The 25,907-nt window shown below is 37.2% G+C and overlaps 2 protein-coding genes across 2 annotated transcripts; both read left to right on the top strand.

Moving 5' to 3' along the window:
* Positions 1–11,572: 11,572 nt before the first annotated feature.
* LOC115981141 lies at positions 11,573–12,076 on the top strand. The gene has a single exon (XM_031103320.1). The coding sequence runs from the start codon at positions 11,573–11,575 to the stop codon at positions 12,074–12,076; it is 504 nt and encodes a 167-aa protein (XP_030959180.1).
* Positions 12,077–14,333: 2,257 nt separating this feature from the next.
* On the top strand, positions 14,334–15,982 carry LOC115981140. Its single transcript, XM_031103319.1, has 2 exons — positions 14,334–14,520; positions 15,501–15,982. The coding sequence occupies exons 1-2, from the start codon at positions 14,334–14,336 to the stop codon at positions 15,980–15,982; spliced, it is 669 nt and encodes a 222-aa protein (XP_030959179.1).
* The last annotated feature ends 9,925 nt before the right edge of the window (positions 15,983–25,907 follow it).

Genomic DNA, 25,907 nt, shown 5'->3' with positions numbered 1-25,907 from the left:
AGTCTTCACTATAAAATAGCTCACACTAGGATGTGTTATGTGGAACCAATGATATGAAAGAAAAAGAATTTTTTTAAACCATTATATTAAACAAAAAAATTACTTATTTTCATTCATTTTCAAGTTATACATTTTTTTTTAAAGTCAAATCATAGACCTTTAAGTAAAATAAATACTTTTAATTTTTATTTAACTATCTCGTGCATCGCATGGATTAGTGACTAGTTTGAAATAAGATTAAACTTTGAAATATTTTTAATGTAATTTCCAAAAATAATAATAAATTTTGAAAAGTAAAAATTATCTAACAGAATGTACCATCTCACGGGGTAAAGTGTCACTTTCAGCTACGTGGGAGGAAAGCCCCATAGAGTATAGACAAACCAATCCGGGTCCATACTATTAAAGCCACTGATTTTATTATTATTATTAATATTATTTATCATTGCTTTCAAAAAAAAAAAAAAATTATTATTATTATTATTATTATTATTATTTTCTGAGAAGGAAAGACGCGGAAGGCTGAATTGTAGACCATGACCAAAGGATTCGAAATTTCAAAATTCAATGGCAAGTTGGCATTTTAGGCAACAATCACAAGTAATTCTCCTAATACAATTTTTTTTTTTGGGAAACAAGACAAATTCTATTTCTCTTTTTTGAAGCCAAGACAAATTCTTTTCTTTATTTTTATTTTTTTTCTTGAGACGAAGAAAAATTCTTGTTTAATCTCTTGGACTTTTATCTTACCAAGGACAACTTGTTATGAGGTCCACCAAATTATTGCCCTTATATTTTACACTATTTTTGTCAAAATAAATAAATAAATAAATTTGTGTAGTAAGGGAAAAAAATAAAACAAATAAGAAAGTGAGTGAAACTTTCAACCATGTTTTTTTTTTTTTTTTTAATAATTTTTTTTTATGGAAGCATGCTTGGTTTTATTTCAAAAAATAAAAACCATGTTGACCATTATCGTGGGAAATTAGGCAATGGATTATAGACACATCACAATATATGAGTTTTATTTTTTATTTTTTCCCATGCCATTGCAACTGAATGAAACTCAATTTAATTTAATAGAATAGTAATGACAGTCAATGAATTGATTTTGGGCCATTTGGAAACGTGGAAGTAGTCCACCATTTATGGCAGCAATCTGGAATTAGATAGGACTGTGACTCTGTGATGAGAGAGAGAGTCTTGGAAACCAATTCTTAAAGGTGGAATTTGACCTCATCGTCACCAAAGTTTTAAAAGTCACACCAATTGATTGCGCAGTGGAAACTAGGAAGCCACCTTTCATACACTATTTCTCTTGCTGCTTCCACATCAAATGGTGACCAAAATTTGGTATAGACGCTAGACTAGACCTTTTATTTTATTTTATTTTATTTTTTTATTTTTTAAAGAGAACTCTAGACTAGACATATGATTCACAAAGAAGAAAGTTGTTGGTTTATTATGTTACAATTTCAAACCCTTTTATTCTCTTTGATTGTTTGCATCCTTAATAGCTTGTTTTGTGGGGGAGGCATACTTGCTTCCCTATATTGCAATTAAAAGATATTGTTATTCTATTTAGGCTAAACCATCAAATCATACCCCTAAAATTTGAAAGTATTTAAATTTTATATTCTGAAATTTCAGAGTTTGAATTTTATTGCGTAAAATTATATTTTGTTTGCATCAATCGCTCACTCGTCCATATTTTCCGTTAAGTGTTATATAAGTTTGCCACTTATATTTAATTCATCCAATAAAATAATTCCACGGTAAAATTTAAATTTTAAAACTTCAGTGTAAAATCCAAAATGCACCCAAACTTTAGGGGTGTAATTTGCACTTTAGCTTACTATTTATTTATCATTTTGTTAAATGAACATTCACTTCAACAAACAAGCCAACAAATAAGGGCAGTGTTATTGTACTTACAATTTATTGGCATATTCCCAATTCTTGTTTTGACTATAAGAAAGTCTCTTGATCATTTTTTTAATCTGAGCATGAATGCCGTACTAAAAAAATAATTTTCTTTATACGTAATCAGTACATTATTGACTAATTTTAACAATTCTTATATTAAGGACTCACCCACAGTACGAGAAGTAGAAAATACATTATTTAATTAATCTTAAAACTTGCTAACTTGATCTTTCTTTCTTTTTTCTTTTTAAATTATCCTAAACAAACCCCCAAAAAAAAAAACCTGATCTGTTTTTTTAATAGATACAATAGGATTTAAAACCTATAACATTCACTTTTTAATGATTGTTCATTTCATGATAATTGTTCTTTACTATCATACTAACACATCAATAAATTTTTGGTGTAAATAAAATTCTAATCTAGATCCTTTATTCAACAATAAAATACTTTACTGGTTGTATTGAGTAGAAATATGTAACTTGCAACAGATTTGATTTTTAAAGTAGGCCAAATCCCAAAACACATTAATCTAATTACCGCCAGTCTCAATCATTCAAACAAACAAATCAATTGTTAATGACTAGATAAGTATTAAAGACTTTTGGATAAAGTAACCCATTTACTTCCCATTAGTATTAATAATTTTATCATACTCAAATATATGCATCCAACTTCTCACACTATGGATCCTATAAATCTATCATTCCTCTTATATTGTGAGGAAGATGCAAACATTTTATTTATAAGAGCATTCATGCATGTAAGCTTGTGCAAAAATTACTATCTATTTTAGGAAAAAATAATTTACTTTTTTCTATTTTAACTAATTTTTTTTCAAAATACCCACATTTGATTATCCATTTTGTACATCATTTCATTAAAACATTTATTTTTTTAATAGTTTTTTCCCCACACACAACAATTATCATTTACCCTCTTTCTTCATCTTCAAGAAATGTAAAGAAATAATTAAAAAATATTTTTGCATAAGCTACTGTGACTTGTATATATGCACAAGTATTGTAGCAAAATTACATTTTATATAACCGGTTCATAATCTGACGAGGGTGATTTTTATGCTTCTTTGCCTATCTTTTGGGCTATATGGTATTTTACGTAAGCTGATAGAACACTATAAGATACTTTTCAACAAAGAATAATGGCCAAGTATTGGATCCAAATCTCCTTGACGCTTTACCTTAAAAAAAATGAATTAAATAAATAGTAAAATTGAAAGTAAATCTAACATAAATAATGGCCAATAAGTATAATTGCCCATCTTGCACGGGCTTCTCAATCATCAAAGTTCGTATTAAATTTTGAGTGCGATTCTGAAATGGATTGTTAGGTTTGGTTGACTTAGTTGGGGTGAAAAGCTTGAAAGCAGAGGCTAACTGTAGATAAATCTTGATGGGACTGACGAAATCAATTGCAGATGAACCCAATAAGACAGACGAAGTCATTCTCTAAGACGAGCCCAAACCAGTGCCCACGTCACCGATGAGGATAGCAGGACCATTCAATACTGCCAATAATGCCTCGAACAGTTACAAAATCAGCTGTATAGACCGTTGAGAGCATATTGAGCCCAATTACTAAGCAGGAGGTGTTACCAAGAAAGGCATTAACACCACAATATCAACCACAACGGCTAGAATCCAAGGCAACATATATAAGACCCTCACATTGCCAACACAAGGTACATAGACACTTATTGTTATCTTGCTATTCTGTTTCATTTTACAAAGCATTTTCCTATTCTGACTTGGGTATCGGAGACGTTGTGATAGGCACCACACCGGTGACTACCTTGAAAGGAGCAATCTTCTCATTTACGCAGGTATCCAGGCGAGAATTTGGATCCATTTGGGCACGTTCAATTCAACTGACGAAGTCACGCTTCATCAGTTTGGCGCCGTATGTGGGTAAAGACATTTTCGTATTTAGATTAAAAAACGTAGTTTCCGATCAACTGTAACATCTAGATGTAGTCCAATCAATATTCTGCAACCTTGACTCAGCAAGCCTAGGCCCTAGCGGCCACCGTTGAAGAGCTTGATAGTTTTTAGACCCCTTAAAACACAATTGATTTAACCTAGGTAATTAGCCAAGTTGTTACTTAGTCCAATTTAACAAATATAGGTTATCACAATCACAAAGATCATATCATGCAAAGCAGCGGAAAGATAAATAACACAAGATATGATTACCTAGGAAACCAAACCGGTAAAAACCTGGGGAGAATTTGACTTAGCTATCTTCAAGGTAAACTTGAATCCACTATCTTGAAAGAATCGAAATTCATACAATAAGACTTACAAGCCCCCACGCTCGACTTTTTATTGCTACCAACCAGTAGAACTTACTGACACGACCACGTGCAAACTCTGAATCCACGGACTCCTTCTTTCTTGGATTCACCACCAGATACAAGCACACCTGCTTCTATTTTCTTTAAACTTCATTGGCAGCAACTGAGCTGATTATTAAGGTGTAGAAAATATCTTCTCCTTGAAAACCCTAAGTTTGTGTAAAGGAAAGCTCCTCTAGATCTCACAAGAGATTTACACAAACAGCAATATGAGCAACATTAAAACGTGGCTAGGGTTTGCCTTTTATACTTAGGACAAATTAGAAAACCCTAAAACGTTTTAAACAACTAAGGCTGAGTTGGAAATCTACAGAAAAAAAAATGCTGCCCGAGATTCGATCGATGGAGCCTAAGCTTCGATCGATCGAGCCAGGCCGAAATGCATAATTCTTTTTGCATTAACTCGATTCCAACTTTACATAAAATACACAACTTTGAGCAAGATTAAAACACTTCTAAACACATTGTTTTGATCATGGTTTGCTAACAATACATATTAGAGTTCTAAATAAATAACTACTTAAGTCTTTAAAACCTAACAAATTCCCCCTTTGGTAGTCCGTGACAAAACACAACTAGAAGCTCAAAGTTTACAAAATAAAAACCCTTTACACAAATAATGCTCATAAAACAAATTCAATCCTAACTACTATCCATCAGTTGCAAGTGTAGACAACAGCTCAATTGAATCAACCTGTATATTTCCTGAAACACTAAACAAAATGCATAATGTATGTGTGGAAAAAATACAAGTAAACAAATTAAATTCTCGATTTCAAACAACACACAATAAAGACATATATCAACGAATAACTCATAAAAATAAATCAATAAACAGTTTAAAACAAGAAACATATAAGGTAGCAAAAAATAACACTCCCCCTAACATGAATATCCCATCAAAAAAATGGCAAGAGCTAAAAAGCCAAAATATAATGTGAAGCACCCAGATACAATCTAAACTCCACAAGCTGCAACCAACAAAATACTCTCCCCCTGAAAACAAGAACTCTACAATGGACTCCCCCTTTTTGTGACAGAATGCCAAAGGGCAAACAAAATCCATCATCAAAAGGGAGGTGGTGTGGAAGAGCGTCGAAATTGTGCCAACTCCGCACGCAAGGCACAGATCTCATCAAGCACGTCCACCAAAATTTGTCCATGAGCCACTTGAATGGTCAAGACATGATCCAATATATGTCGAATGTTTGAATCATCCGAAGTAGTCGGTGGAGGAACATCAGTGTCAGCAGCAGCAGCACCAGACGTCTCAGCAGCATCAGCACCTGTAGAGGAGGGAGGAGGAGGAACAGCACTAAAAGACGCACCTTTAGGACGCGAAGGAGCAACTCTCAAGTGAGCAGCCCTCTGTCTAAGAAAGGTGGCACCTATGGGAGTAACGACATGTACAGGCTCACCAGAAGGGAAACCATCTAGACCCAAAAATAGCATAATCCTATGAATGAAAATAGGATGAATAAGCGCATGCCCTATGGCAGGACTCCTATGATCCTCATTCAAAGAACGAAGGACCAGATGTGAGAAACTGATAGACACACCAGAAACGAACGCATACAAAAACACACATTGCTCTAAAGGGATGGTGTAGAGATGAGAAATAGGCCACAACGAATGACACGCTATCCTAAAGAAAAAATTGGCAGTCTCGGTAAGCTCAGCAGACGTGATCCGAGGATCAGAACCTCACTCGATAGACGACCCAGTGATGTATGACATGACAACATCTAAGGGAGGAGACTTATCATAGGGATAGTCAGACTCCCGAACAACCGGAACTCCAAGAGCCTCAGCCACTACCCGAGGGGTAATGGTGAACTCAACACCTCGTATCCAACTCCTAACAAGTGTGTTGGAATTATAGACGTGGCAAGAGAGGTTCGAGAAGAACTCTCTAATTAGGGCGGTCGGGGGTGGATGATCTATCTCTAAGAGAGGCAACCCACCTCTAGACTCAAAGTTAGCCCTAATGGCCAAATCAATCTCATCTAAAATCACAGCACGCCCAGCCCAAATCTTACGCTTACAGTTCAAAGTCTCAAAGGCCTCAATGCTTCTATCATTCCTAAACACCTCACTCCTAGAGGGAGACTCAGAGGAAGTGGAAGGGGTCCTACGGGCTCTAGTTTTCCTAGGCATGGTGCTAGGATAAGGACCAAAACACAAAGCAAAGGAACAAAAACAAAAACAAAAAAAATACCAAGGGCAGACTACAAGTTAGCACATGAAAAAAAATATAGAACAAAAACTATATGATGCATGAACTATTTAAATGGCATGATGCATGTCCTAATGCAGTGCAATTAAGTTCAAATAAGTTCAAATTCACAAAATTGGCTTGAGCATAGAGTTTTTAACACAAAAACCCCAAAATTTTGAAAAACCACTTGATCAATTTGAAAGATATTGACTAATTGATCATCATACAAGATAGATTTCAGAAAATAATGACCAATTACATCAATTGAACAAGCCAATTTCATCAATTTAGCCAAATTTGAACAAAGTCCCCAATTCGGGTTAATTACAAGCCCTAGAATTTTCAATTTTTCACAAAGCCCCAAATTGATCAATTTAACCAACATATATCATGAATATAACAATATATGAGCAAAACCCAATGATCAATTTCAGAAAAAGAGGATTGATTCAACAAAAATCCCAATAGTGAAAAGTTCCGAAAATCCCCTTAAAATGCATGAGTTTATGCATGAAAATATGAAAATAAATGCAAAAGGAAGGGTATAAAGGTCTTACCAGTCTTGGAAGAGAAAAACCTTGCAAAAAGTTTGGCCGAAAACGACAAAAAATCCTCAGTGGAGCCTTGCCAAGTCGGAGTGAGAGAGAGAGGAAAGTTTGAAAAAGTAGGTTCAAAACAGTCCAATCTGAGTTTTAAAAAAAACTTGATTCATGAGTTTCGATTGATCGAAAAACAGCTTCGATCGATCGAAACAGACAGAGACTTGATAAAACAATTTTAAAAATTTTCGATTGATCGAAAATCAGTTTCGATCGATCGAAATAGACAGAGACTCACTAAAACATTTTAAAAAAATTTTGATTGATCGAAAAATAGAATGGATCAATCGAAATTGGCAGAGGCTCAATAAATTTGAGGAAAAACACAGTTTTTAAAAAAAATTTAGAAACAACTCAAAGCATTGAAATTGAAGAACAAAATGCATGAGTATGTGATGATATGATTTTCAAAAACAAGAGTTTAAGCCCAAAATTCCCAAAATTAAAATTTCTTGCATTCTCCATAAATTTTCAAACTCAAGTTAATTTTGCACAAAATTCAAGGTATTTGCAAAACTTGGTTGGTCAGACCATAAACACACACAATAACATGTACAATGTTTAGCAAAGAGTAATTTGTGTAGTGTGTGCAACTAGCAAAAGTTTGAGATACATGTGAGGTGATATGTGAATAGCAATCAATCACAAAGTCTACAAAATTCATCACAAAGAATTTAAAAAAGACTATCACCTAAAGAGTTACATCATATAACTCCCACATCTCGTAGATCATAAGCTTGCAATCATGTAAGTTTCTTGAATTTATGCCTCATAATATACACACCAATTTTAAGTATTAAGCAATTTAAACCGAGGTTTCACCTTATGTTCTTTTTGTGCATGTGCTACACTTTCTCGAGCACAAAATCTTATGATATGCACTGATGTGTTCATGATTGGTTAGTGAACAGTGGTGAGATGGTTATTTATGCATTTCTCTAAAAGTTCAAATCCGACAGTCAAAAACATGTGACTTCAAGATCAAGACAAAATAATCAAAAACCATTAACATCTTTCACACACAAGATGCACTACAAAGTTTCAACTAGTAAAGTGCAAAAAGTAAGCTTATCAAAACTAAACAAGGTACAAACGACATGTTATGTGAAAATAAATTGACCAACCTTATTCTCAAAAACCAAGAAGAATAGTACAACACACTTTGCTTCCTTTTTCTTCCCTTTTTCCCTTCCCCCCCCCCCCTTTTTTTTTTAAAAAAAAAAAAAAAACACCTAGAATGAAATGCATGAATGTTATGCAATGCAAATCCTAGAAAAAAAAACAAAAAAAAACAAAACCAAATAACCATGGTCACAGAGGGTAGAGCAATGAAGCACAAGGACCATGTCAGAAAGACTCAAATAGTTCGAGTCTTTTGCATTCAAAACCTTTTAGATGCACCATGAGCATTGGAGTTCTTATTCACATGGAAATGATTACCAATTCTAGGATTTGAATAAAGTTTTAAAGCCTTTACCAATTCACTAATAAGTACCATAGGATCTTGTGCTTGAGGCACAAGTACTTTTGGTTTGTTTGCTCTCTTTGCAGCTTGTAGCTTGTAACAGTTTGGACATATGTGTCCAGACTTTCCACAAAAGATAGGGTAGGCTTCTTAGACTTAGACTCTTTTAGACCAACCTTAATCTTCCTAGTTGATGAAACTTCTATGGGTTTGAAAACCTCACTCACAGGGGGTTTGACAGTTTCACTCACAGAAGGTTCAGAAGAAGATGAAGGGACAAAGTTTGTGGAATGGGGAGCAGACACAGAGATGCTTTCAACGTAACCTAAACCAGATTTGTCAGAAGGAGACTTTTGAACACTCAACATTTGATCAAGTTTAAAACTAGCAGATCTAGCAACAGATAAATCAAGTTCCAAAGATTTAACTTTATCAAGTAAAAGTATATTCTCAGTTTTCACATTGTTCAAAAGTTCATTAGCATCAAACAGTTTTACAAGCAAATTCTTCTTATCAAACTCAAGAGATTCAATTTTCTTCAGGCCAAGTTCAGCATTCATAGCATCCTTTGCAGCAACTTTGCAAAGTTTATTATAGGCCTCTTGAAGATTTGCATCTTCAGAGAGTTCCCCATCAGAAGGGTTCTCTTCAACGGATATGCTCTCATTGACTATAGCAGTAGCGGTGAAAGTAATGAAGTTTTCATCCTCATCACAATTAGACTCATTATCAGAAACTTCACCATCACTAAGGGTTACAGCCATAGCCTTACCCTTAGATTTCAAATTGATAGGACATTTAGATTTCATGTAATCATACCCTTGACATCCAAAACACTGAGAACCTAAAGAATTATTAGAAGATTGACCTGCTTTTTCTCTAGGTTTATCATTATTGTTAACTTTAGTGGGATCATGCTTCCTAAAGTTTCTAGGTTCAGCAGTGTTCGTGCCTCTTGCCTTTCTGTTACTATTCTTGAGAAAGTTTCTAAAATTCTTGGCAAGGTAAGTAATCTCTGTAGCAGAGAGCTCATCATCAAATCCACCACCTTCAACATCATCAACTGACTTAAGAGCCATTGATTTGGATTTGGTAGTTTTGGGTAGATCCAACTCATAAGATTGAAGAGATCCTACAAGTTCATCAACAGGAATGGAGTCCACATCCTTACTTTCAGTAATGACAGTCACCTTAGGTCTAAAGTCTTTAGTTAAAGATCTAAGAATCTTCCTAACAATTTTAGGTTGATTATAGATTTCACCCAAGTTAAAAGTAGAATTAACAATATCATACAATTTAACATAGAATTCATCAAAAGATTCATCATCAGACATCCTAATGCTTTCAAATTTAGAAGTCAATTGCTGCAAATTATTGATTTTGACAGCCTTTGTGCCTTCATGTACAGTCTGTAGGAAATTCTAAGCAGTATGAGCAATCTCAACATTAGAGATTCTCTTAAATTCCTCCATAGAAACAGTGTTAAAGATAGCATTCATAGCCTTACTATTGAACGCAACTGCTTCTTTTTTAGAAGTTTCCCACTCATTAACAGGAGTAGTGGGCTTCTCCCATCCGTATTCAACGGAGTTCCAGACTCTCTCATCAATCGATTTCAGGAATGTTTTCATCCTTACTTTCCAATAAGTATAATTATTCCCATCAAAGTGTGGAGGAATAACTAGAGAGTGTTCGTGTTCCATGACAATAGGGGTCAAGGATCAGCTCAGTGATCAAAAGATCAACAACAAGAGAGTAACCTGCTCTGATACCACTTGATAGTTTTTAGACCCCTTAAAACACAATTGATTTAACCTAGGTAATTAGCCAAGTTGTTACTTAGTCCAATTTAACAAATCTAGGTTATCACAATCACAAAGATCATATCATCCAAAGCAGCAGAAAGATAAATAACACAAGATGTGATCATCCAGGAAACCAAACCGGTAAAAACCTGGGGAGGATTTGACCTAGCTATCCTTAAGGTAAACTTGAATCCACTATCTTGAAAGAATCGAAGTTCATACAATAAGACTTACAAGCCCCCATGCTCGACTTCTTATTGCTACTAACTAGTAGAATTTACTGACACGACCATGTACAAGTTTCGAATTCACGGACTCCTTCTTTCTTGGATTCACCACCAGATATAAGCACACCCGCTTGTGTTTTCTTTAAACTTCAATGGCAGCAACCGAGTTGATCATCAAGGTGTAGAAAATATCTTCTCCTTGAAAACCTCAAGTTTGTGTAAAGGAAAGCTCTTCTAGATCTTACAAGAGATTTACACAAACAGCAATATGAGCAATATTAAAACGTGGCTAGGGTTTGCCTTTTATATTTAGGACAAATTAGAAAACTCTAAAACGTTTTAAACAACTAGGACTGAGTTGGAAATCTGCAGAAAAAAAACATTCTGCCCGAGATTCGATCGATCGAGCCTAAGCTTCGATCGATCGAGCCATGTCGAAACACATAATTCTTTATGCATTAGCTCGATTCCAACTTTACATAAAATACACAACTTTGAGAAAGACTAAAACACTTCTAAACACATTGTTTTGATCATGGTTTGCCAACAATACACATTACAGTTCTAAATACATAAATACCTAAGTCTTTAGAACCTAACAGAGCTTACTAAACAAAATCAGGAAATGAAGCTACGACTTCAACAGGAGGAAAATCGATCCAAAGGCAACTTGGAAGATGAAGGAGACAGTCATTGAAGAAGTGACAATCGAAGACCTATAACTCTAGATGAACAGAGTTCGGATCTTCTTTAAGAGATGAAGAAGGAGATGGACGAACTAAGGAACACAATCAAGGAGAAAACAGACCAGAGTGTGGATAGAATGGTCAGGGCAATAGACTCACCCTTCACTACGGTAGTCCTAGAGTGTCCGGTGCCGTCGAAATTTCGACTACCCTAACTCGAGCCATTTGACGGGTTTAAAGACCCCTAAGATCACCTCAACACCTTTAAAACGATGCTAGGCCTTCAACAGCCACCTGAGGAGATACTGTGCTGTTCTTTTCCCACCACCCTTAAAGGAGCGACAAGAGAATGGTTCACCAAGTTGCCAATATCTTCTGTCGATAGCTTCGAGCAGCTGAGTAATGCATTTTTACGCCATTTCATTGGAGGACAACGCCCTAAGAGGACGACGGACCATTTGCTCACCATCAGACAAGGAGAGAAAGAAACCCCGAGGTCGTATGTACAACGCTTCACTCGAGAGACCTTGGAGGTAGACGAAGCTAACGACAAGGTGCAACTGACGACCTTCAAAGCAGGACTGAGGTCTAGAGAGTTCGTGGCTTCACTCGTGAAGAATCCTCCCAAGACGATGGTAGAGACGCTCTTGAAAGCACAGAAGTATATGAATGCTGAAGACGCATTAACTGCCATAAGGGATGTAGAGAGGCCAAGAGATACAGGAAGGAAGGAAGACGATCGTAAAGGACAAAAGAGGGAACGCCCAGATCGTTAGAGCAATGACGGGGGAAAAAGGAAAGATGATAAAACTCCTCGAACGGTAAAATTTACCCCTCTAGTTATGCCTGTTGACAAAATTCTAACGTTGATTAAAGATGAGCACTACCTCAAATGGCCGAGGCCATTACATTCATCCCCCAACATCCGTGATAAGAATAAATACTGTCGGTTTCACAAGGATTATGGCCACTACATAGAAGATTGTCGGGACCTAAAAGAGCAGATAGAGGAGTTGATACGGAAAGGGAAACTACAACAGGATGTGAAGAAAGGAGAGTCTAGCAGGTTCAGGGACGGTAACAAAAACTAATGTGACTCCTCATCAAGAGACGAAGATAACACTTCCCAACCCCCACAGAATATAATTGGAGAGATAAAGACAATTGAAGGAGGACCATTCATGGCCAGGTCATTCAGATCCCTCCGGAAAGCATGTCAGCGGCAGGTGAACAGCGTCCACACGATACCCCCGTTCAAGCAGAGACGGACAGACCAAGACATGTCTTTCAATGAAGAAGATGTTAGGGGAGTGAAGCAGCCTCATAACAACCCCTTGGTTATAATGCTTACGATAGAAGGATTCAATACCAAAAGGATCCTTGTAAACAATGGTAGCTCCGCAGACATCATCTACCTTCCCGCCTTTCAGCAACTGAAGCTAGATCCAAGAAGACTACACTCATTTGACTCCCCCCTCGTCAGTTTCAGTGGAGATAGGGTATATCCCAAGGGCATAGTGACGTTGACGGTAACAGTGGGAACCTACCCGAGGCAATTGACTCATCAGCTAGACTTCTTGGTGGTAGATTGCCCCTCATCATACAATATAATCATTGGGAGGCCCATACTCAACAAATGGAAATCAGCCACGTCCACCTATTGCCGGAAGGTGAAGTTTCCAACGGAGAACGGTGTAGGTGAAGTTAGAGGACATCAAGTCCTAGCTAGAGATGGTAGAAGGAAAGTCAACCTTGACAACAAAGATAGGGACAACATTGAGTCCTGAGATGAGGTTAATGCTCGTTCAATTCCTTAAAGAAAACCTGGACGTCTTCGCATGGAGCCACAAAGACATGCGTGGCATATTCCCGTAAGTTATCGAGCATAAGTTTAACGTGAATCCCGAAAAGAAGCCTGTCCAGCAGAAACGACGGGTCTTTGCCCCAGAACGGAACCAGGCTATTATAGACGAGGTTAACAAGTTATTGACGACAGGCTTCATACGTGAAGTGTATTATCCAGAGTAGCTTGCAAATGTTGTCTTAGTGAAGAAGGCAAATGAGAAATGGAGAATATGCGTGGACTTCACGGACCTAAACAAAGCTTGCCCAAAGGACAGCTTCCCCCTACCAAGAATAGACCAGCTAGTAGACTCTACAGCCGGACATAAACTGCTGACGTTCATGGATGCATTCTCGGGGTACAACCAAATAAAGATGGCTGAAGAAGACCAAGAGAAAACTGCTTTCATTACAAGCCAAGGGCTCTATTACTATAAGGTAATGCCTTTCGGATTAAAAAATGCAGGAGCAACCTACCAGAGGCTGGTGAACAAAATGTTCAGCGAATAAATTGGGAGAAACATGGAAGTATATGTGGACGACATGCTCGTCAAGAGCAAGGAAGAACTGACACATCTGGATGATCTGAAGGAGACGTTCTCCACGCTCAAACAATACCAGATGAAGTTGAACCCCAGTAAGTGTGCCTTTGGTGTAGCCTCGGGAAAATTTTTTGGATTCATGGTATCCCAGAGGGGAATAGAAGCAAACCCAGAGAAGGTGCAAGCCATCCTCAACATGACGTCACCTAAGACCGTCAAAGAAGTCTAGAAACTCATAGGGAGGATCGCAGCACTTAATAGGTTCGTCTCTAAAGCGACGGACAAATGCATTCCCTTCTTCAAAATGTTGAAACAGGCTTTTGCCTGGACTGACGAATGCGAGGCAGTGTTTCAGGAACTCAAACGTTACCTAAGTAATCCACCCCTCCTAAGTCCGGCCAAGCAGGGAGAAGACTTATATCTTTATCTGGCAGTATCAACTACGACAGTGAGTGCAGCCCTAATTCGAGAAGAAAACAAGAAGCAACTTCCTGTTTACTATGTTAGTCAGGCTTTCCAATGGGCCGAGGCCAAGTACCCAAGGATTGAGAAGATCACATTCGCATTAATAGTGGCCTTGCGCAAATTGCGACCGTACTTCCAAGAAAACCCTATTTTGGTAATGACAGATTAGCCCATCAAAAAATCCATGAATAAACCCGAGACGGCAGGAAGGATGGTCCAACGGGCAATAGAACTCAGCCAGTTCGACATCGAGTACCACCCCAAAATAGCCATCAAAGCACAAGCTCTTGTGGACTTCATTGCCGAGTTCACCCTTCCAGAAGAGGACAACCCTACCATTAAGACAGAACAATGGACGATCCGGACTGATGGTTCATCAGCTCAAAAGAGGGGGGGGGGGGGAGTAAGGATCATCATAGTCGCCCCCGAAGGAGAAATACTCAAGTACGAGGTTCAACTGAAGTTTCCAGCCACCAATAACGAGGTCGAGTACGAAGGAATATTGGCAGGGCTGAGACTCGGGAAGGCACTTGGGGTAAAGAACCTGCTTATCTAGAGCGATTCAAAACTAGTGATAGGGCAGATCAAAGAAGAATATGAAGCAAAGGAGGAAAGAATGCAGAGGAAGAGCCAACGAGCATGGAGTTAGACATGGAGGTTTAGAAGCGCCCTAGCATCAAAGAAGTCCTAACATTTGCAATCTAGAGCACAAACAGCTAGATGACACCGATCGTGTCTTTCCTCTTAGACGGGCGCCTCCCTTAAGACGCCAAGGAGGCCAAAAAGATCAAGAAGAGGGTAGTCAGATTTACAATCCTAAATAACACTTTATACAAGAGAGGCTTCTCCATGCCATACCTGAAATGTGTCGACGAAGATGAAGCCAAGTACATCCTGGAAGAAATCCACCAATGAGTTTGTGGGGACCATGTTGGCCTTAGATCCCTGGTAAGCAAGGTCATTCGAACAGGTTATTTCTGGCCTACTATGCAAATGGACGCAGTAGAGCTCATCAAGAAGTGTGACAAGTGCCAAAGGTTTGGGAATGTCCAGTGACTTCGAGCAGAGCAACTGACGACGATAGCATCCCTGTAGTCATTTGCACAATGGGGAATCGACATCATCGGCCCGCCGCCCTAAGGTAAAGGTCAAGTAAAATTCCTACTTGTTGCTATTGATTACTTCACAAAATGGGTCGAAGCAGAAGCACTAATAACCATCACTGAAGTAAGAATTCAGAGTTTCGTGTGGAAGAATATAGTTTGCAGGTTTGGGATTCCAAGGACGATCGTATTAGATAATGGGCGGCAGTTCGACAGCTAAGACTTCTAAGACTTTTGTTCGGGCTTAGGTATCAAGAACCAGTTCTCATCCTCAGGGCATCCACAGGCGAATGGACAGACTGAGGTGACGAATTGGACACTGCTTAAGATTATCAAAGCTAAGCTGGATGACACGAAGGGTACGTGGCCAGAAGAATTGCCCAACGTCTTGTGGGCTTATAAGACCACAACAAGAACCCTAACTGGAGAGACTCCCTTCAGGCTCACCTATAGCACTGAAGTGGTAATCCCAGTTGAAGTAGGAGTAACCAGCATCAGACGAGAGGTATTGCACGAAGAACACAACGACGATCAACTGCGGATCAACTTGGATTATCTAGACGAAGTAAGAGACAAAGCCTTCAGTAGAATGACGAAGTACCAGCAGAAGATGACTGAATACTACAACAAGAGGGTAAAGCTCAGACGACTTGACATAGGCGACCTCATCTTGCGAAAAGTCACCTTAGCAACTAGAGATTCTGCCCAAGGGAAGCTTGTCCCCACATGAGAAGGACCCTACCGAGTCGTCTACTACTCCAGGCAAGGCAACTATCACCTGGAAACCTTAGACAGACAAAGGCTCTCGCGGCCATGGAACATTGATCACTTGAAGAAGTACCACAAATAGATGTAACAAGTAATTGTATTCATTCCTAAAATCAATAAAAGAATTATTCAGCTAAAGTCTTCATGCAAGCAGGTCTAGTCAGCTATAAAACCAAAAAATGGCTAAGTAACAAGATTCCGCCTTGACGGATGTAAGTTACTAACGAAGCCACAAACATGACAAGATCTCTTAAATGGGTGTAAGTCACAAAACAAAAATGGTTAAGTAACAAGATTCCACCTTGACGGATGTAAGTTACTGACGAAGTCATAAACATGACAAGATCCCTTAAATGGGTGTAAGTCACAAAACAAAAATGGTTAAGTAACAAGATTCTGCCTTGACGGATGTAAGTTACTGACGAAATCATAAACATGACATGATCCCTTAAATGGGTGTAAGTCACAAAACAAAAATGGTTAAGTAACAAGATTTCGCCTTGACGGATGTAAGTTACTGACGAAATCATAAACATGACAAGATCCCTTAAATGGGTGTAAGTCACAAAACAAAAATGGTTAAGTAACAAGATTCCACCTTGACGGATGTAAGTTACTGACGACGTCATAAATATGACAAGATCCCTTAAATGGGTGTAAGTCACAAAACAAAAATGGTTAAGTAACAAGATTCCGCCTTGACGGATGTAAGTTACTGACGAAGTCATAAACATGACAAGATCCCTTGAATGGGTGTAAGTCACAAAAAGAAAATGGCAAAATAACAGAATTCCGCCCTGACGGATGTAAACTACTGACGACAAGATCCCTAATAGGATATAAGTAAAATAAAAAATAAAAAATAAAAAGAAAGACAAGAACCTTGCAACAAATTAGAACAAAACTTAGGCTGAATCTGAGCTCCCAACCAGTTCACCAAAACCCTCGATGAGATCCCTTGAAGAGGTTCAAGTTGTAGGGAATCAACTAAGTGAGAGAACCAACGTAGACGAGAAGCAAGACGCTGACGAAGAAAAAGGAAAAGACATAACCAAAGATTTTACCAAATACAAGGCAAGACGGATGTAAGACATCACAAGCATGCCACGAGCCAATAAATGTGCAATCACAAATGCAAGTAAGTATGCAGCCATAAATTTAATTAAATCCCAAAAACAACGGGCAGTTACCATTGTTTTTACATCCAAAGACCCATAAATGTTGGGCTAAAACTACTGTTCTCAAAACAGATTAAAAGGAAATTGTTTAGAAATTAGGTTTACAAAAGCCCAAAATATAACGGGCATCCAAAAAAAAAAAAAGGGAATAAAATTTTCATAAGTGTCAGGTCCAGGCATCAGCAGAGGCGTCATCAATAGGGGTGTCATTAGCAGGGGCGTCATCAGTAGGAGCCTTCTCAGGGGCATCACCCTCAGGAGCCGAAGATTGGGTAGCCTTATCCATCGTCATCTCCTGGTCCACCACTTTGAGATCCAGGTTCTGGAGGTCAACTCCAATGGGATACTTGACAAGGTACCTTCGCAGAAGCTCGAAGCCCTTAAAATACCAACTAAAGAGCACTGTGTTGTACTCGTCAGTTTGCTGGAAGGTCTCAACAGACCTGGCAGCGATAGTCTTGAGCTTCTCCTTGGCTACCTGAAGTTGGTCGTCCTTCTCCAGGTTTAGCTGACGCTCAACTCTACGATCGTCATTCAAGACCCTGACGTTTTCCTTTAAGGTGTTGGCCTCGCCCATGTAATCGATGAGTTTCTTCTTCAGCGTGGAGTTCTCCTTCTCCAATGCCTCCATCTTGGATACTAGAGACGCCACCTTGGCCTCCTGGGTAAGGCACTTAGAAGCAATATGGAGGCTCTCCCCCAACACCTGGGAAAGAAAACTAAAGCCGTCAATGCAAAAAAAAAAAGAAAAAAATGCACGAGCATTTTACCTGGACGATCTTGTGTACATGCTGATTCGTAACCACGTTGAGTGACTCCCCGGAAAAAACCTTCAGGTCTTCAACAGTCACGACTCCGTTTGCCCTTTCCACGGCTAGTCCTTCGTCGTCCCAGACTATAGATGAGCGAGAATCGACCTTTTCCTTTTCCTTGTTTGATAATTGCTGCCTTTTTGAAGAAGGAGTAGGGATTTCTTCAACCGAAGTAGTTGGAGAGGCTATCCTTGCAGTCTCAACCTCGGAGATGATGGGAGTGGCAGAGGTAACTGGAATAACGGACGGACCTTTCCCCTTGACACGCACTCCCTTCTTACCAATATTGGACAATGGCTCATCCTTCTTAGCCCTCATGTTTGCATACATATCCTTATTGAATTTGTCGTCATTTCTACAAGAAGAAAACACTTGTTAAAAAAAAAAAAAATTCCAAGTGTACGCAAGAGAATCAATACTGACGAGTTCTTACTCTTTTTTCCCTCGATTTCAATGTTGTGCAAGACGTAGGGAAACGGGTCAGGACCAAGATTATAAAATGCAAGGGTCCGCGGATCTACCAGATAGTCCCAACTCTTTATCGTCAGGGCGTATTCTATTGCTTTCTCAACACGCTTCTTATGCCTGCTTTTGAGCTTAGGCCGTCTCTTAACTACGCAAAACAAGAAGCATAGGAGTCAATGACGATAACAGCAAACACAACCAAACTAAAAATGAAGGAAAGAAATACTGACGCACCTAAGGTTGGGGTTCCTCACCGATGAAGCAACCTCAGGATATCACCCCAGTCCTTGCTGGAGGGAGTCTCAAAATCGTCCCTAGACACAAAGAAAAATCTTGACTTCCAATACCTGAAGGACGAAGGTAAACCCCTGACAATCCTCGTTTTCTTCTCCCAGGGTACTAGCTCGTAGTATCCGTACTCCTTAGACTCTTTCAAGCGATACAGATAGATGAGTTCACCTACCTTAATCATGTCCCTATTAGCAGCCAACCATATTTCCATACAGTTGACCACTATCCTCCATGAATTGGGCATAAGTTACTCGGGAGCAATGCTAAAGTGATCTAAAAGCTCCATCATGAATGGGTGGACGGGGAGCCTAAGTCCACAAGTGAAGGTGGCCTCATAGAAGTATACCTCACCAGGGAAGAAGTGACAAGCTCTATCCTCGTCGTTGGGTCGACGAACACAAACCCACTTTGAAAATTGAAACCTATGCTTAAATCTACCCACGGTGTCAGCATCTAGCCCATACACCTCCTCGAGGGCGTAAAAAGCCCTAACCTCTCGAGGGGTAGAAATGGCAGTATCTCCCTCCACCGGGTCACCACTAGACGATAACCTAGTCTCGAGCTCACTAGATCTAACCTCGACATCGTCCCCTGCTCTTTCACCAAACCCTCAAACCAATCAATTGATTGATAGAGCAAAGGCAACAACTCAGCCATGCAACGCCCAAACTATTACCCTAAAAAACAAAACCCTCAAGGTTTGGGAAAATGCCTGAAGACCCCCCTAAATGCGTGAAAAAGAAAGAAATTAAGGGGCAAGTTATCCTAAGCTCAGAACCACTAACCATGGAAAGCCAGACAAAGCACAAAGGGAAAAGATACAAGCTAAACCCCCAATAAATCCAAAACAAACACAAAAGGAAAGGGAGAAAAAATCAGAAAATTACCATTGTTATGCCTACACCGAAATGAAAAAGAAAGCAGAAAGAAAGAAGAAAAACGTACCTAAAAAAAAAGTAGATGAAAAGCACCACCGCGCAGCACACCGGTCTAGAGAAGAGTTGCAGAGTAAGGGTTAGCAAAGAAAGCGCTCAGAACAATGATTGGAAGTTTTTTGAAAAAAGAGGAGAAGTTTCAAATCAAGGTTCAAAACAATTGGAAACCAGTGAAAAACCCAATAGTCCCCCAAATTGGAGCATTAACTCCACCAACCGGGACGTGCCATATGGCCACGACCTATGGAGCACCGCCACTACGCATTTAATACGGCGCAAAATCCCAAGAGTTGCTTACAATCCCAAAAAACCTTTCATCTTCTATGGTCATCATGACATGTCACGACGACCACAGAATCTGGGGGCAGCTGATGGGACTGACGAAATCAACTGCAGACGAACCCAATAAGACAGACGAAGTCATTCTCTAAGACAAGCCCAAACTAGTGACCACATCACCGACGAGGATAGCAGGATCATTCAATATTGCCAATAATGCCTCGGACGGTTACAAAACCAGTTGTACAAATCGTTGAGAGCATATTGAAGCCCAATTACTAAGTAGGAGGCGTTACCAAGAAAGGCATTAACGCCACAATATCAACCACAACGGTTAGAATCCAAGGCAACATATATAAGGCCCTCACATTGCCAACACAAGGTACATAGACACTCATTGTTATCTTGCTATTCTGTTTCATTTTACAAAGCATTTTCCTGTTCTAACTTGGGCATCAGAGACGTTGTGGTAGGCACCACACCGATGACCACCTTGAAAGGAGCAGTCTTCTCATTTACGCAGGTATCCAGGCGAGAATTTAGATCCATCTGGGCATGTTCAATTCGACTGACGAAGTCACACTTCATCAAATCTAATGCATATGAGCTATGAGCCTAGATGAGAGAGGCCTCCCATAACCTGGCTAAAACTTAATGTGAATGCTATTTAAAAAGAAGGTAAAGTTAGCATGACGGTTTTAGAAATTAAGAAAGGGAAATATTATGCACACCTAGGGGTGACAAAGTAAGCCTAAACCCCTTTGCCCATCCAAAACCACCTACTTTAATTGAACCTAAACCCACCCAATTATTAGTTTGTTTAAATAGGCATCAACCCAATTAGACCCAATGATTACTAGGTTTTAAATAAAAACCCATTGAGACCCATTTAACCCAAAAACAATATACCCAAATTCAACCCAGCCCTTCCCATTAAAAAAAAAAAAAAAAACAAATGCAAACATCGTTGATTTGATTCTCGCCAATTTCAATTCTCCACTGTTGATCTCCATCTCAGATTCTCACCACCAAAATCCAATCTTAATGATGTGAAGCTTGCTATGCTTGCTTGGTGATCAAATCTAAATCCCTTCAATTCCGAACTTTTTTTTTTTTTTTGTTTATTGTTGAAAATCTTGAATTGGCTATGGAAATGAATGCAGGGCTCCTTGATTGATGTGTTTGGACAGTCCAATTTAGAGAGATTTCGGTTTGGAATTAGAAAGTAGAAGAAGATGGCGTGGTTTGGTTGGAGAATTTTGTTGGGGAACTTTCCGGATCTCTCTGGAGCTGTGAATAAGCTCCAGGAGAGCGTTAAGAACATCGAGAAGAATTTCGATAATGCTCTCGAATTCGAAGAGAAGTCTGGAGATAACTTCGAACCAACCACTGAAGGTTTTCTTTCTTTCTTTCTTTAAATATGTCATTGTATTCTTTGATTTGCTAATAAGATTTTTTAATTTTGTGCTATTAAATTAGGATTAATTTAGTTTAGAAGAAATTATTTTTTTGGTTCAGAAGAATTTCTATTTGTTTCAAGGACAGTTGTTTTCAAAATTTCAGGAAAGTTTTGAGCTTGAAATGACATTTCTTTGTATTTGTTGCACTGTTTGGTTGCTAAGAAAGTGAAAGAAAATAGAAAAGAAAAGAAAATATTTTTTTATTTGAATCTTTAATATAATTGCTGATGTGGATGTGTTTATGTGGAATTTTTTAATCCCAAGAATGGAGACTAAAGAGAGTGGAAAAGGGAATCCAAGAAAGTGTTGGGGTTTTCACTTTAATGGCATATTGGTAATTTTGATAATTGGGTAATTGGGTAAGTTGGAGTTTACCCATAACAATTGGGTTGTGTTGGATTTGGGTTAGAAGTAATTAGTTAAATGAATTTTAATGGGTAAATGAGTTTTATATACCCAACCCAATTATGCCTACTCCAAACCCTCCCAAACTCACCTATTTGACACCCCTATGCACACCCAATTACACTCTGTATACACTACACACACTTTTTAATACCAAAATCATAACTTGCCGTTACTAAGAATAATAATTGATAAATAAATAATCTTCAAATATAATTTAAATAATAACATTTCACATAAATTAAATTTACCATAAAATTAGAGAACAATTGAGAGATATTACCTTGATGCTTTAAAGTTACTCCCATAACATGATAAATAATTACCATCAATTCATGAATTTTTTAGATGGTAGAATTGATGCGTAGATCACGTCATTATTTTGAGAGGATATATGCTCCGTAATTTCTGGTGTAGTATACAAGTAATTACACATGCTGCCTCTGGGATATAACAAACTAGCTATCTTGTTGATTATTTTTACAAATCTACGCCACTTGTAAAATATGAAACTCTCAAAATAGAACTTTCTTTTACCCAAAATTATATTGCGGCAGGCATATATATATTTTTATTAAAAGAAGAGGAAAAGCAGTTAGAAATATGTAGCTGCATGTAAAAGTAATTAGACGAAACTACACTTGTTTTTCTACATCCCATTCACCGCACATAGCTAGAGGTCTATATAGTATATACCTCTATATAGGCTGGGACAGGCCTTATACTTAAGAATCTATGAACATTGACAACCGGTTTGAATTTCTCATAAATCAAATAATAAATATTTATTGGGTTTTCGTAACATATGACTTATGGCACAGGCACAAATTAGTAATTTTTTTTTTTTAAATTTATGGAAAAAAGAAAGTAATTAACTATTTTAACAACTTTTTCAATACTTCATAAAAACTTTTCCAAAATTGATGGTTAATGTCATACATTAACCGGACAGTCCAACCCCTTATTTATTTATGTCAAAATCTTTCCTTATTGAAAGGTCAGAACATTTAAAAGGAAACATTTTATTAGGAACTGTATTTGGTAAGAAAATATTGTTATATGCATTGAGCCATCGAGCCACTAAACGTTTATATAGTCAATAATATTTATAGTCACTCAAATGCTTATAACATTTTATACAAAATAACTCACAAATTAATACAAATATAAAGACTTTGAATTTGATAAAGAGAAAACTGATTTCATCAATTCACTTAAATAAGCAATTAATCAAATTATAATGTTTTTATAAAAAATAATCTAACATAACTTGATGTCAGAATTCCCCACTTGGAAGTGCCAAAGTGGTATGTGTGTGACATGCATGTGTGTAATAGATATTACCCAACAATTGAGATTGCAGCCAATAAAAGGCTCTTACTCCTAATTAGTTACTAAACGGGGTGTTGAGGTTCTTGATTTCTAGGTGCTTTTCTTTAACTGTATTAGCCAGAAGATAAATTAAATTATAGAATATATTTATTCCTTGACTTAATTGTTACTCATCCTGCTTGTTGTCTAGTTTGATTTTATATGATAGTGAATAGAAAGAGATAAAAGTGTAAATGGTTGTGTGTTCATAATCTTCTTTCCTTATTAGGGTAATGGAGGCTAACAGTGAGGATGGCTGTGATTAAAGTCTTGGTGTTTCCTTTGTCCTTGTCTTAATGACATTTTAGTTAAAAACAAAAACTTAATTGGAAGTAATAGACTTATATTCTTGACGCGGTTATGGTGTGTTAATCTGGCCGGCGCTCACCAACGTAGTTTGCTGTAGTTATGTTGGGTGTACTATACTTTAGTCACGAGCAAGTTTATGAAACCTGTCCATATATTGAAAGCGATGGACATAAAAACTACAAAGTTCTTTCTTTTTTTCCATGGTATTTACCCCACATGTTATCTCATTGTAAGGATAATATGTTTGTCGTTGCACTTGTAAAGATTTCCCATTCATTTCAGTTAACTACGCAATTAATAATATTTTGAAAGGATTATACACATCCTTATTAGGATTAGCCAAAATCAATGCAGCACACAAGTTACCACTTAACAGCAAAATGCAAGCTTAGACAAAATTTAAAATACTAATCCAAGGAAAGACTTGTGTCCAATGCATTTAGGACAAGTTGGAATACGGACACATGTACATATCCTAACGTTTCCAGGGCAATTGTAACACAATGGATTTTTTTTTTAATTAGGAGTTCCACAATTAAATAGATCAGATGAGAAGTTTCTGAAGAATAAATAGACTCAACGGCTAATCCATTAAGTCAACGAATGACTCTTCATTTTCCATAATAAAAAAGACAATTATGAATATGGAAATTTATTTCGAATGTATCTAGTTTAATATTTGCTCTAATACATATCAACACATTAATCACCACAACTAAAAAGAATAAAAGAGTCTCTCTCATTTTCAATGTGGGATTAAACATTCCACTAACTTCATATCTTCTATATTAACTCCCACATTTTTAAATTTATATTGTCATATAAATTCATTTTAATTAAATAATATTAAAATGTTCCAATAGAATCCATTTTTCTTATTTTTTTGAGATGCAAAATGTCTAATTAGTTTTTTGTATTTAGGTTTTCCTAACATCAACTTTTCAATTGATAATATGGCTAATCAACTTAATTTTCATATTGTATAAAAAAAAATTAATTTTCTTATTATATAATCAATTTTAAGAAGGGTTTTATTATCAGTCTTAATTTTTTTAAAAATAAACTCTAAACAATTGTAACAAATATTGTTAGAAAAATTCTACAAGCAATACACGCATTTAGAATAGAATCTAGTTTTTTTATATTATAAAGAATTGTTATATTACATGTTTAAAGATATATGGTTATTTTATTGCTTTCTCTTGTATTATTTCATTATCTTCTAACTCTTTTGATAAATTTTTTATTCATTTGTGAAATTTTATCTAATTTTTTATATTGCTAGTAAATAATTTATCAAGAGATCTTATTTGAAATTTAATTAACTTTTCTATTCTCTTTTTCTCCCTGTTCCTTTAATAAATTTTGCTTATTCATATTGATACTTTCTAGTAGACATTTATAACTAAAGAATATATATATATATATATATATACACACTAGCTACAATATAAATTATCAAATGATAAGAATAAATAACAACTTAAAGTGTAGAAGGATACTCAATTGGTAAAGTCTTTGATGGTTAAATAAGAAATCTAGGGTCCAATCTTCGCCTACACCAAAAACCAATTGATATCTTATTTTAATGATAAGGAGTTATTATCAAGAGTGGATGCCATAAGCTGAAACTCTCTAAAAAAAAGTGTAAAAGGATACAATTTGATTTATCAAGAGTGCTATTGCAACTTTCAGTTACAATTGGATGACTAATGTTGACAATGTATCGTGTGTGAGAGATTGGTTTTACAAAAAATTTTAGCTTACAAATGTTTAGAGAAATTGATCCACTCATAGCTTATGGTATCAATTGAGTTATTTTTTTATTGGCCTACAATTTGGTTACCTTATTGAGGGTAGGAGAGAGAAAGCACAACACACCAATATTTAATCTTTTTTATTAAAAAAAAAATCGATGAAACCAAATTTTGACCTATAAGTTTGAGAATTTAATGGAGCCTCTAGGAAATGGCCTAGGTCTAGAGGTAGCCCTAGTGGGGAAGGGCCACCTTTAGGTTTAAGATCTCAGGGAGGGAGAGGAGGGGTTTTATTTGACCATCTTGAGGGGCAAAAATTTATGCCCAGCAATGTAGGGTTATTTGATGGGTGTTAATACCCCATTTGGTCCCCGCCTGACAAATGAGTATTGAGGTCATAAAGAATGAAGCCTAAAATACCAAAGTAGAAGGTTGACTCCATATGCAAGTGCCATGCCAAGTCAAATCTGAAAATGAGGTTTAGAAGAAGAAAACTCATCTTGCATACATTGTATGCGTGGTTGGCTTTTATTGTTGAGTAGTAATTAGTAGAATCCATCATAAATGTAAAAAAAAAAAACTGCATCATGTCATCACAATCCGAGATTACCTTAAAATTTTTATT

Source organism: Quercus lobata, chromosome 3, assembly GCF_001633185.2.
Source record: "Quercus lobata isolate SW786 chromosome 3, ValleyOak3.0 Primary Assembly, whole genome shotgun sequence".
Taxonomy (NCBI): Eukaryota; Viridiplantae; Streptophyta; class Magnoliopsida; order Fagales; family Fagaceae; genus Quercus; species Quercus lobata.
Note: the sequence above shows the minus strand (reverse complement) of the source record. Positions and strands in the feature narration are given on the sequence as shown.

Bases quoted from the DNA above. Each gene is read 5' to 3' on its own strand.
- LOC115981140 (XM_031103319.1), top strand. From the start codon at position 14,334: ATGAATAAACCCGAGACGGCAGGAAGGATGGTCCAACGGGCAATAGAA. The intron at 14,521-15,500 runs GTTCATCAGCTC...GTTCGGGCTTAG, and splicing joins ATGGACGATCCGGACTGATG to GTATCAAGAACCAGTTCTCA.
- LOC115981141 (XM_031103320.1), top strand. From the start codon at position 11,573: ATGCTAGGCCTTCAACAGCCACCTGAGGAGATACTGTGCTGTTCTTTT.